The sequence below is a fragment of the Pongo abelii genome, chromosome 1 (assembly GCF_028885655.2).
Source record: "Pongo abelii isolate AG06213 chromosome 1, NHGRI_mPonAbe1-v2.0_pri, whole genome shotgun sequence".
Classification (NCBI taxonomy): Eukaryota; Metazoa; Chordata; class Mammalia; order Primates; family Hominidae; genus Pongo; species Pongo abelii.
The window spans coordinates 197,222,458-197,241,194 of record NC_071985.2 but is presented as its reverse complement, the minus strand read 5'-3'; the positions used below and the strand labels follow the sequence as shown (position 1 = coordinate 197,241,194).

The 18,737-nt window shown below is 51.1% G+C and overlaps 2 protein-coding genes across 10 annotated transcripts in view; both read left to right on the top strand.

The window, feature by feature from the left end:
- The window catches only part of THRAP3 (thyroid hormone receptor associated protein 3), a 77,521-nt gene extending 74,647 nt beyond the window's left edge, over window positions 1–2,874 (top strand). For all 6 annotated transcript variants that reach the window (XM_024248394.3, XM_024248401.3, XM_024248380.3 and 3 more), the window contains one exon: window positions 1,308–2,874. In XM_024248394.3, coding sequence (XP_024104162.1) covers window positions 1,308–1,529 — 222 coding nt within the window. In that variant the 3' untranslated portion in view covers window positions 1,530–2,874. The remainder of the gene's footprint in view (window positions 1–1,307) is intronic.
- An 840-nt stretch (window positions 2,875–3,714) lies between these two features.
- SH3D21 (SH3 domain containing 21) lies at window positions 3,715–18,353 on the top strand. Of its 4 annotated transcripts, none has more exons than XM_009252503.3 (16): window positions 3,715–3,934; window positions 4,109–4,266; window positions 4,353–4,416; window positions 4,719–4,837; window positions 5,069–5,159; window positions 5,322–5,377; window positions 5,470–5,515; window positions 5,661–5,761; window positions 5,941–6,027; window positions 7,107–7,149; window positions 16,226–16,319; window positions 16,415–16,467; window positions 16,597–16,691; window positions 16,830–17,950; window positions 18,038–18,101; window positions 18,179–18,353. In XM_009252503.3, the coding sequence occupies exons 1-16, from the start codon at window positions 3,931–3,933 to the stop codon at window positions 18,248–18,250; spliced, it is 2,268 nt and encodes a 755-aa protein (XP_009250778.3). In that variant the 5' UTR covers window positions 3,715–3,930; the 3' UTR covers window positions 18,251–18,353. The 4 variants fall into 4 exon arrangements, with proteins under 4 accessions (XP_009250778.3, XP_054411253.1, XP_054411256.1 ...); XM_054555278.1 differs by having other exon boundaries at window positions 3,916–3,934; window positions 4,109–4,185; XM_054555281.1 differs by lacking the exons at window positions 3,715–3,934; window positions 5,069–5,159 and having other exon boundaries at window positions 4,142–4,266.
- The last annotated feature ends 384 nt before the right edge of the window (window positions 18,354–18,737 follow it).

The following is an 18,737-nucleotide window of genomic DNA, read 5'->3' as shown; positions in this document are numbered from 1 at the left end:
GTAGTTGGCTGGGCCCGGGTTAGGTGCTGGAGTGGGACTGCTGTAGGGGAAAGATTAAAGGCCCTCTCCCTTGCCCCTATCTGCCACCTGAGAGAGTATTGCCAGCCTGATTCATTTAGTGCGAACAAGCAGCCATGGTCAGAAGAAGCTGACACTTCTGCTGAGCTGAGCTCCAACAGCCTAGCTTGTGTGGGGGGTGGTTTAGACTCTGAAGTCATGGGGCTGATAAGGTAATGACTGCTGGTTTTCAAAATGCTTTCTCATTGTTTGATTGGATCCCTCCTTCTGTCTCATGAGATTGTCAGAGCAAGGATTGTTTGAAATGTAGGATAATCCTTTCCTTGAACTAAGTGAAAAAGAAAAAATGAAATGTAGGTTGTGTTTTTCCTACCCTGTCACACTGCCTCCTTGCATAAAACAGGGGAGATACAAAATGAGAGTGTGGAGGTGGAGGATCAGGAAAGCCCCAGCCCCAGCATTGGATTCTGAGCATTTGGAGTGCAGTGGCATGATCTCGGCTCACTGCAGCCTCTGCCTCCTGGATTCAAGCGGTTCTCCTGCCTCAGCCTCCTGAGTAGCTGGGACTACAGGTGCACACCCCCATGCCTGGCTAATTTTTTTTATTTTTTTTTATTTTTTATTTTTTTGTATTTTAGTAGAGACGGGGTTTGCACCGTGTAGCCCAGGCTGGTCTTGAAATTCTGAGCTCAGATAATCTGCCCGCCTCGGCCTCCCAAAGTGCTAGGATTACAGGCATGAGCCACTGCACCCAGCCGCATTGCCTCCTTTCTTTGCTGCCTAACAACCCAGTTCACATGGAGTTGCACGTTTTGGTGTGATTGGCTTTCTCAAACCCATCCTTTGAGAGAGGATATACCAAATCATATGGAGTTGCTTAAAGTTCCTAAGCTGTTTCCATGTTTGCAGAGTGGGAGGTGATAATGATAGGGTAGATATGAGGATTAAATGAGATAGTACATAAATGTCTTACTTCAGTGTTTGGTAACGTTTTTATTTTCTTTAAACTATTAAGGGTTCATGCTCAGTGAATCATCATCATTGTCAATCATTGTTACAATGCCCAAGCTGTTACCTTAAAATTCCTAAATCACCTAACTGATATTCTCGTGGATCTGAACCACTGGCATTTTTGGAGTGGGGGACAGGGAGAAGTGCAGAAAAGGAGCAAAAGGCTGGGTTAGGGCACAGGTTCTTCTGGGAAAGGCACATTTGGGTGGGTGCAGAGAAGAGAGCTCTGGCCACATCTTGTTCACTCTGGCACTGATGGCAGTTTTCTTTCCCCTCAGCATGATGACCGTGAAGGTGAAGGCAGTGACAAGTGGGTGAGCCGGGGCCGGGGCCGAGGAGCCTTTCCTCGGGGTCGGGGCCGGTTCATGTTCCGGAAATCAAGTACCAGTCCAAAGTGGGCCCATGACAAGTTCAGTGGGGAGGAAGGGGAGATTGAAGACGACGAGAGTGGGACAGAGAACCGAGAAGAGAAGGACAATATACAGCCCACAACCGAGTAGGGGCCACCCTTGACGGGATTCCTGCCCAGGGGAGAGGCGCTGGGAAGATGGCTGGTGAGAGCTTAACAGAGGAACCTCAAGAAGATTCTGAAAATCCTACCCCCACCCCCCACCAGCCTCGCATATTGTACTACCACGAAAGGCATCCCTGGCGCTGTCTCCCACTGGACAGAGGAGGCTGGCCGTGGAGCCCGGGGGTCAGGCCCAGCTTTTGAGCAGAACACAACGCATTGGGCTTTAGCTGTTTTTCTCATTTGTTGTTGGTGTGTGGGGTGGGGGCAGGGGTAGGGCGGGAGAGCGATGCTTGGATTTTTGTTTCCTATTAGAAACCAACAGTTTTGTTCTAATTTCATTTCATTTGGAGCTAAGATGACTAATTTGATGATTTTCGATCTCTTTTCCCCCGTCCTGATTTTAAAAGCCCCCTCCTTTTCTTTTTTTTTTTTCTTTTTTTAGGCATATGTAGTAATATTAGAAACATTTAATTTGGGAAACTTTGATTCTTGAAAGAGAAAACAAAAGCATGTGAATAAACTTTGAAGTGTTCACCTCAGTTTGGGACCAAACTGCTTGGATCTTTGTAAAAACCGGTTTTGTATGTCAAGGAGGAGTTTAAGGCCTTTCCGACCACCTTGTGTTCCCCTTTTCTGCGCAGCCATGTATCACGTGGAGTTGCTCCTTACCACACCTCACGTGCCCCCTGAGCCCTATTTCCTGAGTTCTTCTGGGCTGGACTTCCCCGTTCTCCACCAGCAGCTCCAGTATCCCAAACTTTCTAGTCCTGCTGATCCTCTCAGCAACGGGGTGGAAACTGGAGGGCAGTGTCTGGTCTGTTTTCTAAGAAACTTATGAATTCTATTATCTTTACAAATATAAGATGAGAAAATTTTTTCAATATTTTTTATTAATCTTTTTATAAAATGAAAAGAAACTCCTATGATCGATTAAGGAAGGTGGTTATGGCTGGGTGGTTCATGGGGTTTTTTTGGGTTTCTTTTTTTTTTCTTTGTCTTTTTAACCTTAAGCTGTTTAAGTTGAAGCATTCTCAGATGTTTGGGGGGAAACATCCTCTTAAAATGGGTCCTTGTGCTTGCCTTCTGGGGAGGCGGTCCTGAGCAGGTGAATCATAAGGCATTTATGCATATGTTATATGCGGACTGCACCCACCTCTCCCCCCCAGCCTTTGCCTCTTGGGTTGTTGTGCTGCTTTCCCCTTACTTTGCTACATTTCTATAGTTAAGTTGGTTTTACTTGAATGATTCATGTTTGGGGGAAAATGAAAATCTCCCTTAAAATTTGTTTCAACTCCTCCTGCAAATAAAATAAATGAAGTGGCAGATGTAAACGGGCTCTGTTCATTGTCACCCTGAGTGTGTTTGTGTGTTGAGGGTGGTAGATAACTTCCCACGGCAGTTTCAGAAAACCTGAAAGACAAAGAGCCTGTGGGACCTTGCGCAGGCTGCTGGAATCCCAGACAGGCAGTCGTTCCTGGGAGGAGCACTGTGTACCTTGGACACCCCAGGAGAAACAGATTTTTTCCTGTCATAGGCAAGGACTTTGGCTTCCTCCATGGTGGTGGGGCAGGGATCAAGGGATGTGGTTAGTAGGCTCAGCCTTCTGCCTGAAAGAGCCTATCCCACAAGGACTGGCCATAGGGTGGGCCCTAACCTTCAGACTCCTGCCGGCTGGGGACTCAACTGTGAGCAGAAATCTTGGAAGCTCGTAAAATTCATTCTCCCGGCCTAACTCCCAGGGAGAACCTGGAGGTGTTTTCTGAAACCAAACTAGACCTCTGGCCCCAAATCAGGGGTCTGTGCTGTCTCCTTCCTATATATGGGGGTAGATGGTGGGTACGGGCCCAGAGAGGAGTACGCCTTGAAGGAAAGCGGACTGGAAGTGCCCACTCAAAGCTATTGCTGGTACAAGGGCAGCCACTTCGTTCACTCAAGGCCGGTTTAGAGCGGTTGCTACCTGCTGGGGGGCCCCACCCTGGTATGTGCCTCTCCCCACCTTTTCCCCTGAAGCCAAAAGCTTGTGAGCGGGGGGAGGGTGGGCCTGGAAAGGCTCTGTGCAAATTGTAGCTGGGAGCCTCCGGGCAAAAACTGAGCGAAAGGGAGAGGCGGCTGGCCTAAAATGTAGGTGGGCGGGAAGAACCTGTGACGGAGCTTTGACCGCTGCACAGGCCAGAGACCCTGGAGTCCTCCTCACCCCGGGGTTGGGGGCCGGACCTGCTGAGCCTGGCCGCCCCCTCTCCACACCCACTCCCAGCACCTGGCCCGACCTATCGGATGGCGGCTACGCCTCCTTTACCCTACTGTCTTGCCTCAGGTCGCACCCTGCGCGGGCCCAGTACTCGGCCGTCAGAGGGAGCTGCCGGGCTCTGGAGGTCGCCCCGGAAACCATGGGTAAGTGCGGAGGCTTTGAGGTGGCCTCTCTCTGCAACCGTGGACATAGCAAGAGCCCACACCACCCCCCGACCCCCGCTGCCCTCTACAGTGCATGGGGACACGCCCGCCCTAGCCAGGCTGCCCCGGCTGGGCCTTTCTGAGCCGCGCGCCGGCCCCGTCTTCCGCCCGCAGAAGTCCTCGTCCTGGCCGGATACCGCGCGCAGAAGGAGGACGAGCTGAGTCTGGCGCCCGGGGACGTGGTCCGGCAGGTGCGCTGGGTGCCCGCGCGGGGCTGGCTTCGCGGAGAGTTTGGGGGCCGCTATGGCCTCTTTCCCGAACGCCTGGTGCAGGTGAGGCCGAGCCAGGGGCGGGCTGTGGGGTCTCAGCGCGCGCTCCCCGGGAGCTGAGAGCACCTTCCCCGTGCCCTGATTCCCAGGAGATCCCAGAGACCCTGCGGGGCTCCGGAGAGGCGCGGAGGCCGCGCTGTGCGCGCCGCCGAGGTGAGCGCAAGGGCTGGGACGGGCGCCGGTGGGCCGGGATGTGCGTCGGTAGGCCGGGATGGGCGTCGGTGGGCAGGTGCGCGGAGTCAGTGCGACCCCAGCGCCTCCGGCTCTTAGTGACGGGCGCGGCTCTGGGCGGGACCTCGGGGGGCCGCCCTGCGGCCTGTGATTGGTTCTAGAGTACAATGCTCCGCCCTGGGGCGGGGCTGGAGGTACCAAGGCTACGTGCGCGCCTTGCGCTTCCCCCAGCTCCTCTGACTGGGGCATCCGGCTGGAGCTCAGCCGCGCTTGTCCGGTGCTAGGTCACCCTGCCAAACACCCGAGGCCCCAAAGATGGTGCAAAGTGAACTTCAGCTACAGCCCAGAGCAGGCGGACGAGCTGAAGCTGCAAGCTGGGGAGATCGTGGAAATGATAAAGGAGGTGAGGGTTGAGGTGATGGGACCGTTTGGGGGAAGATGATGGAACACGCCTCCCAAGTGAGTGGGGTGGGAAGTGAGGGTTTGGACGGTGGGAATGGCGACGGCGCAGATATGGGGAAGCGCGGGAGAGAAGGAGGGAGGAAGGGGCGCTTGGGCAGAACCAAGGGTGGCAGATTATCCTAGGGACCCTTGGGGCAGAACCAGATGCCCCTGCGTCCTCCCCTCTCCTCAGATTGAGGACGGCTGGTGGCTGGGGAAGAAGAACGGGCAGCTGGGAGCCTTCCCGTCCAACTTTGTGGAACTGCTGGACAGTGGGCCCCCAAGTGAGACCTCGACCCTGTGATCCTGTGACTCACAATCTCCAATGACCCTCCCAGTGGCATGAGCCTGTGATTCACATATCCTGACCCTGTGACCCCTTTGACCCTCTCCCATGACCTAACCTGTGAATTAGCACCCTCCCTAACCTCACTGTCCCCCACCAGGCCTTGGTAATCCAGACATGCCTTCAGTCAGCCCTGGTCCCCAGCAGCCTCCCAAGGTAAGTTGGCTCAGAGTGGGCACAGAGGTGGTGAGTTCCTCTTGGGGTGGTTGGAGGCTCATCTAGTTCCTCCCTGCCCCTTCCCCCACTAGCTGAGCAGCCTGGCCTATGACAGCCCTCCAGACTACCTGCAGACAGGTGAGCACCCATCCAAAGGGTCCCCCACTCCCTCAGCCACTCCCAAGGTTGTGACTCGGTGGGCCAGCTAGGCTGATGGAGGTGGGGGCTGCTGATGGATGGGGGAGGCTTGGCTTCAGAGGACAGTGGACTGACCTCTTCCCAGTCTCCCACCCTGAGGCCTACAGGGTCCTGTTTGACTACCAGCCTGAGGCCCCAGACGAGTTGGCACTGCGGAGGGGGGACGTGGTGAAAGTACTCAGCAAGGTATGAGAGGAACAGGGTGGGAGGGCCCAGGGAAGCGGGTGTTGAGAAAGGGTGGACCTGCACATGTACCCCCTGAATGTAAAATAAATGTTGAAATTATATCTATAAGAAGGAGTGGGACCCCGGAAAGGACCTTGGGGGACCTGGCTCACCTCCCTACTGGCGTGTTTCTTTTCCAGACCACAGAGGATAAGGGCTGGTGGGAAGGAGAGTGTCAAGGACGAAGAGGAGTTTTTCCAGACAACTTCGTACTCCCACCACCCCCCGTGAGTACAGAGCCAAGACACTCAGGTGGCGGGGGCAGGCTATTTTGGACAAAGGTGGGGATCATGGGCACTCTCCAGACCTAGCTGGAGGGTCACTAAATGAGGGCAGACCTAGACATGTGGGGGCTCCTTTTGGATTCTAATACCAGTTTAGTATCCCTCATCCAAAAGGCTTGGGACCAGAAGTGTTTCGGATTTGGGAATTTTTGCATATACATGAGATAGCTGCCGGGCGCAGTGGCTCACGCCTGTAATCCCAGCACTTTTGGGAGGCCGAGGCAGGTGGATCACGAAGTCAGGAGTTCAAGACTAGCCTGGCCAACATGGTGAAACCCATCTTTACTAAAAATACAAAAATTAGCTGGGCGTGGTGGCATGCATGTGTAATCTCAGCTACTCAGGAGGCGGAGGTTGCAGTGAGCCGAGATTGTGCCATTGCACTCCAGCCTAGGCGACAAGAGCAAGACTCTATCTCAAAAAAAAAAAAAGAGAGAGAGATAGCTTGGGAATGGGACCCCAACCTAAACATGAAATTCATTTATGTTTCATATACACCTTAAACCATAGCCTGAAGGTGATTTTGTGCAGTATTTTTAATAATTTTGTGCATGAAACAAATTTTGACTGAGACCTGTTACATGAGTTAGGTCAGGTGTGGAATTTTCCACTTAAGGCATTATGTTGGCACTCAAAAAGTTTCAGATTTTGGAGCATTCTAGATTTTTTTTTTTTCTTGGAGACAGAGTCTCGCTCTGTTGCACAGACTGGAGTGCAGTGGCAGGATCGCCACTCACTGCAACCTCCCCCTCTCAGGTTAAAGCGACTCTCCTGCCTCAGCCTCCAGAGTAGCTGGGATTACATGTGCATGCCACCACATTCAGCTAATTTTTGTATTTTTAGTAGAGACGGGATTTTGCCATGTTGGCCAGGCTGGTCTCGAACTTCTGTCCTCAAGTGATCCACCCACCGTGGCCTCCCAAAGTGCTGGGATTATAGGTGTGAGCCACCACGCCTGGCCTGCATTTTGGATTTCTGATTTTTAGATTAGGATGCTCAACCTTTACTTCTTTTCTGCATAGATCAAGAAGCTGGTCCCACGGAAAGTGGTATCTCGGGAATCAGGTGAGTGCCCAGGGAGCCTGGGATTGGGGGGTGTTCTCTGGGAGACCCACCAGTCCAGTTGCTTATAAACACCCACAGCACCCCAGTGGTCCAGTATGCCCCTATAGGAGCCCCCTCACCTGTGGGTCAAAAGCTGGGTAGGAATGTATGTGAATCAATATGTGGGTCAGTTTGTGTGTGTGTTAATATTTCAGTGTTTCTCTGTGTGTCTTGAGAATGTGGCTATTGGTGGGTATAGATTTGTTTCATTTTGTAAGGAAACATGAATCTGTTCATATATAAGGCTGAGTATGTTCACGTGTCTTATGTGTCAGTGAATAGCTCTGTCTGTGTATCTGTGAGATGTCTTTTATCTTTTTTTATTTATTTTTTTGAGACAGAGTCTCGCTCTGTTGCCCAGGCTGGAGTGCAGTGGCTCAATCTCGGCTCACTGCAAGCTCCGCCTCCTGGGTTCACGCCATTCTTCTGCCTCAAGTAGGTGGGACTACAGGCGCCCGCCACCACGCCCAGCTAATTTTTTGTATTTTTAATAGAGACGGGGTTTCACCATGTTAGCCAGGATGGTCTCAATCTCCTGACCTCGTGATCCACCCGCCTTGGCCTCCCAAAGTGCTGGGACTACAAGCGTGAGCCACTGCACCCAGCCTTATTTATCTTTTAATGTAATATTTGACACATGTCAAAAGTATATATAACACATATGTTATAAAATTTAACACCCACGGGCCAGGCACAGTGGTTCACGCCTGTAATCTCAGCACTTTGGGAGGCCAAGTCAAGTGGATCACCTGAGGTTAGGAGTTCAAGACCAGCCTGGCCAACATGGCAAAACCTTGTCTCTACTATAAAAATACAAAAATTAGCCAGGCGTGGTAGGCATGCCTGTAATCCCAGCTACTTGGGAGGCTGAGGCAGGAGAATCACTTGAACCAGGGAGGGGGAGGTTGCAGTGAGCTGAGATCATGCCACTGTACGCCAGCGTAGGTGACAGAATGAGACTGTGTCTCCAAAAAAAAAAAAATTAACACCCACGAACACTCATGGTGTGTCACCTAAACCTAAGGACTAGAACACTGCCTGTTCTTTCCCATTCTACCACTTCCCTCACCCCAAAGGTAACCACTATCTTCAATTTTATCTTTATGGTTCCCCCAAGTTTTTAAGTTTTCTTACAAAAGTATGTGTCTAAACACTGTATCACTAAATTCATTTTTGGTTTTGAGCTTCATAAAAATGGTAGCATGTTTATAGTCTTCTGAGACTTGCTGGGTTCTTTTGTTTGTTTGTTTGTTTTATGGAGACAGAGTCTCTCTTTGTTGCCCAGGCTGGAGTGCAGTGGCGCAGTCTCCCCTGACTGCAACCTCCGCCTCCCAGGTTCAAGCGATTCTCCCGCCTCCACCTCCGGAGTAGCTGGGACTACAGGCACCCACCACCATGCCCGGCTAATATTTTGTATTTTAGTAGAGACGGGGTTTCACAGGGTTGCCCAGGCTGGTCTTGAACTCCTGAGCTCAGGCAATCCACCTGCCTTGGCCTCCCAAAGTGCTAGGATTACAAGCGTGAGCCACCGTGCCTGGCTGAGATTTGCTGGGTTTTTTTTTTGTTGTTGTTTGTTTGTTTGATTGATTGTTTTTAGACGGAGTCTGCACTGTCGCCCAGGCTGGAGTGCAGTAGTGCAGTCTCGGCTCACTGCAAGCTCTGCCTCCCGGGTTCACGACATTCTCGTGCCTCAGCCTCCAGAGTAGCTGGGACTACAGGCGCCCGCCATCACGCCCGGCTAATTTTTTGTATTTTTAGTAGAGACGGGGTTTCACCGTGTTAGCCAGGATGGTCTCAATCTCCTGACGTCATGATCCGCCCGCCTTGGCCTCCCAGAGTGCTGGGATTACAGGCATGAGCCACCGTGCCCGGCCTAAAACCTTTAAAATGTTGCTTTTCATATTAGTGCTTTTATTCATGTAGTAGTGATTTTAATGAGTGATACAATTATACCTTTTTCCCTATGGACAATGAGTTGTTCCAGCATCATTTATTATTTTCTACATGTGAGTTTTATACAATTTTGGGGGTTTCTTTTTTTTTTGAGAAAGGGTCATTGGGTCTTTGTTGCCCTGGTTGGAGTACAGTGGCAATTGTAGCTCATTGCAGCTTCAACCTCCTGGGCTTAAGCGATTCTTTCACCTCAGCCTCTCTTGTAGCTGGGGCTACAGGCACAAGCCACCATGTGCAGCTAATCTTTTAATCTTTTTGTAGAGATGGGGTCTCACTGTGTTGCCCAGGCTGGTCTCGAACTCCTGGGCTCAAGCAATTCTCCTGTCTTGGCCTCCCAAAGTGCTGGGATTAGAGGTGTGAGCCATGGTGCCTGGCTTAGTTTTATACATAAAACTATAATTTTCTTTTTTTTTCTTTTTTTTTTGAGACAGAGTCTTGCTTTGTCACCCAGGCTGGAGTGCAGTGGCGAGATCTCTGCTCACTGCAAGCTCCGCCTCCCGGGTTCACGCCATTCTCCTGCCTCAGCCTCTGGAGTTGCTGGGACTACAGGCGCTCGCTACCACGCCCGGCTAATTTTTTGTATTTTTAGTAGAGACGGGGTTTCACCATGTTAGCTAGGATGGTCTTGATCTCCTGACCTTGTGATCCGTCTGCCTCGGCCTCCCAAAGTGCTGGGATTACAGGCGTGAGCCACCGCACACGGCCATAAGACTATAATTTTCATAAGGTTTATTCCCAGATATTCTTAGGTATCTCAGAGTTTTTATTGTGTCTTTTAAAAAATAGACATTCTTCTGTTTATTGCAGGAATACAGAAATGCATTGATTTTTGTATATTGTTTTTATAGCCAGCCATGGTGCTAAACTCTGATTATTTCCAGCAATTCATTTGTAGATTCTTACAAGTTTCCTGTGAAGACAGGCAAATCATTTGTGAATAATAATTTTTGTGTCATTCTCTTCACTCCTGCCTTTTAATTTCCTTTTGTTAATTTATTATAGTTATTAGGATCTCTCATACAATATTAAATAGAAGTAGTGATGGTGAACATCATTGTCATGTTCCTGATTTTGAATCTAGTTTTCCCTTTTCTTCCTTTTTCTTTCTTTTGAGACAGAGTCTCATTCTGTCGCCTAGGTTGGAGTGCAGTGGCGTGATCTCAGCTCACTGCAACCTCCATCTCCCGGGTTCAAGCAATTCTGTGGCAGCCTCCCAGGTAGCTGGGACTACAGGTGTGCACCACCACATCTGGCTAAATTTTTTTGTATTTTTAGTAGAGACAGGGTTTCACCATGTTGGCCAGGCTGGTCTCGAACTCCTGACTTTGTGGTCCGCCCGGCTTGGCCTCCCAAAGTGCTGGGATTACAGATGTGAGCCACCACACCTGGCCTATCTGGTGGATCTTATATAAAATGGGAATGGGCCGGGCATGGTGGCTTATGCCGGTAATCCCAGCACTTTGGGAGGCTGAGGCGGACAGATCATGGGGTCAAGAAACCGAGACCATCTTGGCTAACACGGTGAAACCCCGTCTCTACTAAAAATACAAAAAATTAGCCGGGCATGGTGGCACATGCCTGTAGTCCCAGCTACTCGGGAAGCTGAGACAGGAGAATTGCTTGTTCACCCAGGAGGCAGAGGTTGCAGTGAGCTGAGATCGCGTCACTGCACTCCAGCCTCGGTGACAGAGTGAGACTCTGTCTCAAAATAAATACATAAATAAGATGGGAATCATCTTTCCTTGCAAAGCTGGTAAAACTTGGCTGTAAATTCATCTTGCCATATTTTTTTTCATTATGGGATTATTTTAAACAACTTCTTCAATTTCTTTAATAGTTAAAGAAATTTTAACTAAAGTTGTTCATAGTATACTCTTTTATTTTGGAGAGATAGGGTCTTGCTGTGTTGCCTAGGCTGGAGTGTGGTGGCACAATGGGAGTTCACAGCAGCCTCAAACCTCAAGTGATCCTCCCACTTCAGCCTCCCGAGTAGCTAGAGCTAGGACTATAGGTGTGCACCACCACACCTGGCTAGTTTTTAAGTTTATTGTAAAGAAAAGGTCTTGCTATGTTGCCCAGGCTAATGTAGAACTCCTATGCTCAAGTGAGCCTCCTGCCTTGGCCTCCCAAAATACTGGGATTACAGTTGTGAGGCACTTCACTCAGCTGTTTTTGTTATCTTTTTAATGAAAACTGTCCTAGTGGGTATGAAGTGGTATCTCATTGTGGTTTTGATTTGCATTTCTCTGATGGCTAATGATGCTGAGCATATTTTCATGTGCTTATTTCTTTTGGAGAAATGTCTGTTTGGATCCTTTGCCCATTTAAAAAATTGGATTATTTGTCTTTTTACTATTGAGTTAGAAGAGTTCTCTATATTCTAGATAAAAGTCCGTAATCATATATATGCATATATATATATATGGTTTGCAATATTTTCTCCCATTCTTTTTTTTTTTTTTTTTTTTTAAGTCTTGCTCTGTCACCCAGGCTGGAGTGCAGTGGCGTGATCTCAGCTCACTGAAACCTCCGCCTCCTGGGTTCAAGCGATTTTCCTGCCTCAGCCTCCCAAGTAGCTAGGATGACAGGCGTGCGCCACCACACCTGGCTAATTTTTTGTATTTTTAGTAGAGATGGGGTTTTGCCATGTTGCCCAGGTGGTCTTGAACTCCTGACCTTGTGATCCACCCACCTCGGCCTCCCAAAGTTTTCCTCTCATTCTTTAGGTTGTCTTTTCACTTTCTTGATGGTGTCCCTTGATGTACAAAAGTTTTAAATTTTGATGAAGTCCCATTTATCTATGTTTTTGGTTGGCTGTGCTTTAGAACCAATGTCAAATCCCAAGATTACACTCCAAATTGAGCTGCTTTCAACTTAGCCAGTTAAGCTGCTGATCCTCACAGTTTGCCCTACCCTGCAGAACATCCATGTGGACCAAGCTGAGGGGTCCGGGATGAAAATGGCCCTAGGCAAGAACATTATCAAGCATACAAAATGCTCTGCAAATTATCCCAGCACTTTGGGAGGCTGAGGTGGGCAGATTGCTTGAGGTCAGGAGTTTGAGAACAGCCTGACCAGCATGGCGAAACCCTGTCTCTACCAAAAAATACAAAAATTAGCAGGGCGTGGTGGCGGGCACCTGTCATCCCAACTATCTGGGAGGCTGAGGCACAAGAATCGCTTGAACCTGTGAGGTGGAGGTTGTAGTGAGCCAAGATCGCGCCACTGCACTCCAGCCTAGGCAACAGAGCGAGACTCTGTCTCAAAAAAAAATCCTTTGCAAATTATCTCATGCCTTTGGATAATTTCCAGAGCATTGAAATGGTTGTTGGATTTTTCTTTTTCTTTTTTTTGGGGGGTGGGGGGAAGGAGTCTCGCTCTGTCTCCCAGGCTGGAGTGTAATGGCATGATCTCAGCTCACTGCAACCCCTGCCTCCTGGGTTCAAGCGATTCTCCCACCTTAGCCTTCTGAGTAGCTGGGATTACAGGCACCCAACATCATGCCCAGCTAATTTTTTTATTTTTCAGAGAGGGGGTTTCACCATGTTGGCCAGGCTGGCCTCGAACTCCTGACCTCAGGTGATCTGCACACCTCAGCCTCCCAAAGTGCTGGGATTACAGGCGTGAACCACCGCACCCGGCCTGTTGGATCATTTTTGTCCAGCTTCATAGCTGCCTTGTGAAGAGAGGATTTGTCTGCCACCTCATTCAGCCAGAGCCAAACCCTGCTTCTGTCATTCCTCCCTCCTAACATTGCTGTCACGCTGTTCATTCCTTGTCTCACTGCACCTCTAGTTTACAAATTCTCTAGCCTTTTGGCTCTGTTTACTCTGCTCTGTAACCTGTACCGGTAACATAAGCAATATACATGTAAATAAGTGGATTTATGTTGCATTTCTTTTTCAAGAATGCTATTTTTCATCTCTAATAATTCCATTTTCTGTGTGATAATTTTCCAAACCTGCGTGGTTACTCCTGATTGTCCTTTGTTGCATGCACATCCTGAATTTCTTCAAATATTTTATATATAACTGTGCAGTGTTCTCTACCTGACAGTTCCACTATCTGTTGTGTGTTGTGTCTGCTGACTCCATTCTTGGTGACCTGCCCTCTAGCGTGTTTTATGACCTTTATTTATGAGCTGATAGCTGGATTTTAATCTGTGGGACTCTTGCAGGCCTTAGTAGAAGAAGACTTCTTCCAGTGAGAATTTGCTTTTATTTTTTGTTTTGTTTTGTTTTGTTTGAGATGAAGTCTTGCTCTGTCGCCCAGGCTGGAGTGCAATGATGCGATCTCAGCTCACTGCAACCTCCTCCTTCCGGGTTCAAGCAATTCTCGTGCTTCAGCCTCCCCGGTAGCTGGGATTACAGGCACGCGCCACCACGCCTGGCTAATTTTTGTAGTTTTAGTAGAGATGAGGTTTCACCATGTTGGCCAGGCTGGTCTCGAACTCCTGACCTCAGGTGATCCACTTGCCTCGGCCTCCCAAAGTGTGGGATTACAGGCGTGAGCCACCGCGCCTGGCCGAGAATTTGCTTTTACTTCTCCCAGTAGCCAGAGAACACCACCCACCAGAAGCTGCTTCAGTCCTCCTGAAGAAAGGTAGCACTGCTGTGTGGTACTGAGCTTGGGGCCTGTGGTGAGCTGAGGGAGCAGAGCCCAAGGCCCTGGCATCACATCACAGGGCCCCGGCTCAGTAGCCACAGAACAGAGCTGCCCTCCCTCCCTCTGCCTTTCTGACTTCAGTTCTCTCTCTCTTTTTTTTTTTTTTTTTGAGACTGAGTTTTGCTCTTGTTACCCAGGCTGGAGTGCAATGGCGTGATTTGGCTCACTGCAACCTCCGCCTCCCAGGTTCAAGTGATTCTCCTGCCTCAGCCCCCCAAGTAGCTGGGACTGAAAGCACTGGGATTACAGACGTGAGCCACTGGGAGTGCTGGGACTACAGGTGTGAGCCACTGCACCCGGCCCAGTCCTCTCTTTTGTAGACCTCCTTTACCTCTTTTAAGTCCAATGGTGCCTCAAAATTGTGTCCTCAGCAGGATATAATTGCTTCCTAGTGGGAGCGCCCTACAGAGCACCTAATCAGCCATACTGTAAGAATGTAAGAAGTCAAAGTTAACATTTACTGAGCTTTGACCATCTGGCTGCCAAACAGTCTTCTAAGCACCTCACATGTATTAAAAGTCACTCAGACCTCACAACCACCCTACAAGGTGTGTGTTAGTTGTCCATGTTTTATGAATGAGGACACTGAGGCATAGATCACTTAGGAAGTTCTCACACAACTAGCAAGGAGTGGAGCTGAAATTCAGAGCCTGGTGTCTGGCTGTGGGATCCATGCCCCCACCGTCAGATTTGTGGATTTGTATACGTATCTGTGTGTGATTATATGTAGGAGTTAACATCAGCACTTGTGCACATGCCATAGTGGCTGTTTTTCTGTGGATCTGAATGTCACTGTGTGTAACTGCCTTCAGGTGATGCCGATGTCACCTTAGTGTGCCCTTCTCTGGCCACCCCATTTAAAATGGTTCCTTCCTCTGCCTAGTGTTTTTTTGTTTTGTTTTGTTTTTTTGAGACGGAGTTTAACTCTTGTCACCCAGGCTGGAGTACAGTGGCGCGATCTTGGCTCACTGTAACCTCTGCCCTCCCAGGTTCAAGCAATTTTCCTGCCTCAGCCTCCGGAGTAGCTGGGATTACAGGCGCACACCACCATGCCTGGCTAATTTTTGTATTTTTAGTAGAGACGGGGTTTCACCATGTTGACCAGGCTGGTCTTGAACTCCTGACCTCAAGTAATCTGCCTACCTTGGACTCAAAGTGCCGGGTTTACAGGTGTGGGCCACCACGCCTGGCCCCTCTGCCTAGTCTTGTCAGTCACGCTTAATAACTCTCTAACACACTGTGTATTTTACTCCTTGTATTTATGTCTGCTTCCCCAATAGAACACAAGCTCAGTCTGGCTGCTGTGGGAAGAACACACTCTAGGTTGGATGGGTACAGCCAAATCCCAGGTTGGAGGCTGTTGGAATGTCCAGGTGAAGGTGGTGGTGACTTGATCTAGAGCACTTAGTGGTGGAGGTGGTGACAAGTGATTGACTTCAGGAAATATTTGGACAGTAGTGTGGACAGGATTTGCTGATGGTTTGGATGTGCCTCATAAGGAAATAAGTCATTTGTCATCCAAACAAGTGGGTAAATGAGCCAGATAGGGACCGTGGGGAAAGGGGTAGGTTCAAGGGGCATGGGTTTGGGAAGCAAGAGATTGGTTTGGGATATGTTAAGAGTGTGATGCCCATCAGCTCTCCAAGTGTAAATATTGAGAGGGAAGTCAGATATGAGTCTGGAGTCAGAGAGAAAGGAGCTAGAGATGAAAATTTGGGAGTCATTGACTTATTGATGAAAATTAAACCCATAAGCCTGGGTAAGATCTCTTAGAGAGTAAATGAGAGTGAAGATAAACAATTCTGAGGGTGGGCTGGGCGTGATGGCTCACACCTGTAATGCCAGCACTTTGGGAGGCCTGAGGCAGGCTGGGTCACTTGAGGTCAGGAGTTCGAGACCAGCCTGACCAACATGGTGAAACCCCGTCTCTACTAAAAATACAAAAATTGGTCGGGTGCAGTGGCTCACGCCTGTAATCCCAGCACTTTGGGAGGCCAAGGCAGGTGGATCATGACATCAGGAGATCGAGACCATCATGGCTAACACGGTGAAACCCCATCTCTACTAAAAATACAAAAAGGAATTAGCCGGGTGTGGTGGCGGGCACCTGTAGTCTGAGCTATTCGGGAGGCTGAGGCAGGAGAATGGCGTGAACCCGGGAGGCGGAGCTTGCAGTGAGCTGAGATCGCACCACTGCACTCCAGCCTGGGCGACAGAAGCAAGACTCCATCTCAAATAATAATAATAATAATACAAAAATTAGCCGGGTAAAATAATAATAATAATAATACAAAAATTAGCTGGGTACGGTGGCGCATAGTCAAACAAGATTAACCTCCTGCCCATAGTCCCCTGCACACAACACAAAACAGGGCCAGCGACTGTCAGATGGATGAATACTCCACTCCTCTCTTCCCAGCTCCTACTAAGGAACCAAAAAAGCTGATGCCCAAAACATCCCTCCCCACAGTCAAGAAGCTAGCAACAGCCACCACTGGGCCCAGCAAAGCCAAGTAAGGAGCAGGATGGGGTTGGGGGAAGGAGGAGGGTAGGAGGCAACACCCCTCCCTGTGCCCCACCCTGAGGGCTTGATGAAGATATGTTCCAGGACATCTCAGACACCCAGCAGGGACAGTCAGAAGCTCACCTCCCGAGACTCAGGCAAGGGCTGCCTTCCTCCAGTGCGGGGAGGACTGGAGGACAGGGAGGGGGTGGCTGTGCGGAGGGACAGAGGTGGGAAGAGACTGAGGGTCAGAGTAGGCTTGGGTCCCTGAGGTTCTGCTCTCTTAGGCCCCAATGGTGGCTTCCAAAGTGGGGGTTCGTGTCAGCCTGGCCGAAAGCGATCCAAAACCCAGACTCCCCAGCAACGCTCTGTGTCCAGTCAGGTGAGGGGCGGCAGACATGGGAGAGTGGGGATGCTGGGCAGAGGCTGGTTCCCAGCTGTAGTGTGCATGGGTGAAGTCTCCCAGGCCAAAGGGAACCAGACTCAACCTCAGCTGAGACTTCATCTCCCATCACGGCAGGAGGAAGAGCACAGCAGCCCGGCAAAGGCCCCCTCTGTGAAGAGAACCCCCATGCTGGACAAGACTGCCACCCCAGAGAACGCCCCCAGCTCCAAGAAGATCCCGGCTCCTGACAAAGTCCCCTCCCCAGAGAAGACCCTCACTCTAGGGGACAAGGCCTCTATCCCAGGGAACTCCACCTCGGGGAAGATCCCAGCTCCTGACAAAGTCCCCACCCCAGAGAAGATGGTGACTCCGGAGGACAAGTCTTCTATCCCAGAGAACTCCATCATCCCAGAGGAGACCCTGACTGTGGACAAACCCTCCACTCCAGAGAGGGTCTTTTCAGTGGAAGAGGCCCCTGCCCTAGAAGTCCCACCTATGGATAAAGTCCCTGATCCAAAGATGGCCCCTCTGGGGGATCAGGTCCCCACCCTAGAAAAGGTCTTGACTCCAGAGCTTTCTGAAGAAGAGGTGTCCACCAGAGATGACATTCAATTCCATCACTTCTCTTCGGAGGAAACCCTGCAGAAGGTCAAGTACTTTGTAGCCAAAGAGGATCCATCATCCCAGGAGGAGGCCCACACGCCAGAGGCACCCCCACCCCAGCCTCCTTCCTCAGAGAGGTGCCTGGGAGAGATGAAATGTCCCCTAGTTAGAGGGGACAGCTCCCCACGCCAGGCTGAGTTGAAGTCTGGGCCAGCGTCCAGGCCTGCCCTTGAGAAGCCCCACCCCCACAAAGAGGCTACAACCCTTCTAGAGGAGGCACCTTCCAAAGACGAGAGGACCCCTGAAGAGGAGGCGCCCCCCAACGAGGAGAGGCCTCTGAGAGAGGAGGTGCTCCCCGAAGAGGGAGTGGCTTCCAAGGAGGAGGTAACCCCGAAAGAGGAGTTACCCCCAAAAGAGGTGCCCCCTAAAGAGGAAGTGGCTCCAAAAGAGGAGGTGCCCCCTATAGAAAGAGCCTTTGCCCAAAAAACACGTCCTATCAAGCCGTCTCCAGACTCCCAAGAGACGCTCACCCTCCCCTCCCTGGTCCCGCAAAACTACACGGAAAACAAGAATGAGGGAGTCGATGTAACGTCGCTGAGGGGCGAGGTGGAGTCTCTAAGGAGGGCGCTGGAGCTGATGGAGGTGCAGCTGGAGTGAGTGGGCAGTGGCGGGGGTTGTGGAAGGTAGGGTCCCCCCTAGCCCTCACCTGCGCAGCCCCTCACCTACGCCTCGGCCCGCAGGAGGAAGCTGACCGACATCTGGGAGGAGCTGAAGAGCGAGAAGGAGCAGCGCCGGCAGCTGGAGGTGAGGCGCGGGTCCCGGCGGGAGGGGGCTGGCGGCGGGTGGCCCCCTGACAAAGTCTCCACGTCACTCCCGACCAGGTCCAGGTGATGCAGGGGACCCAGAAGTCCCAGACCCCGCGCATCATCCACACGCAGACGCAGACCTACTGAGGGTGGGCCTGGGAAGAGACCGCGGCCTGACCTGGCTGGGGCCACCCACGTCCTTGCACACGACTTTGGGAAACGCGAGAAAGTAAACTCTGCCTAGCACGGCGCCACGCCGGTCTGGTCGCTGGGGGCGGGGCCTGCGCGGGGGCAGGGCCTGGGCCTCCGCATTCCTGACGGTCCCTCCCAGGCACATCTGGCCAACATGTGGCTCCCATTACCGTTCCCAAGGCCTGCGCGCGGCTATTTTTATCCACCGGATGGTGAGGGGCGGGGGAGGGTGTCTCCTTCGGACTCCAGCCGCGCGCTGGAGAAATGGCGGGCAGGAGGGGCCCAGGCGGGGTCGGGCTCTGACGCCCGGCCTAGATTCCGGAATCCAGCTGTGGGCCGGGGAGGAGCCGGGCGGGCCTTCTCGCCAGCTCGGACCCCTCCCAGCTGGCCTCCCTGTCCGCTCAGAGGGACTCCTGCCCTCTCGCTTGAACGCACCTCGGCG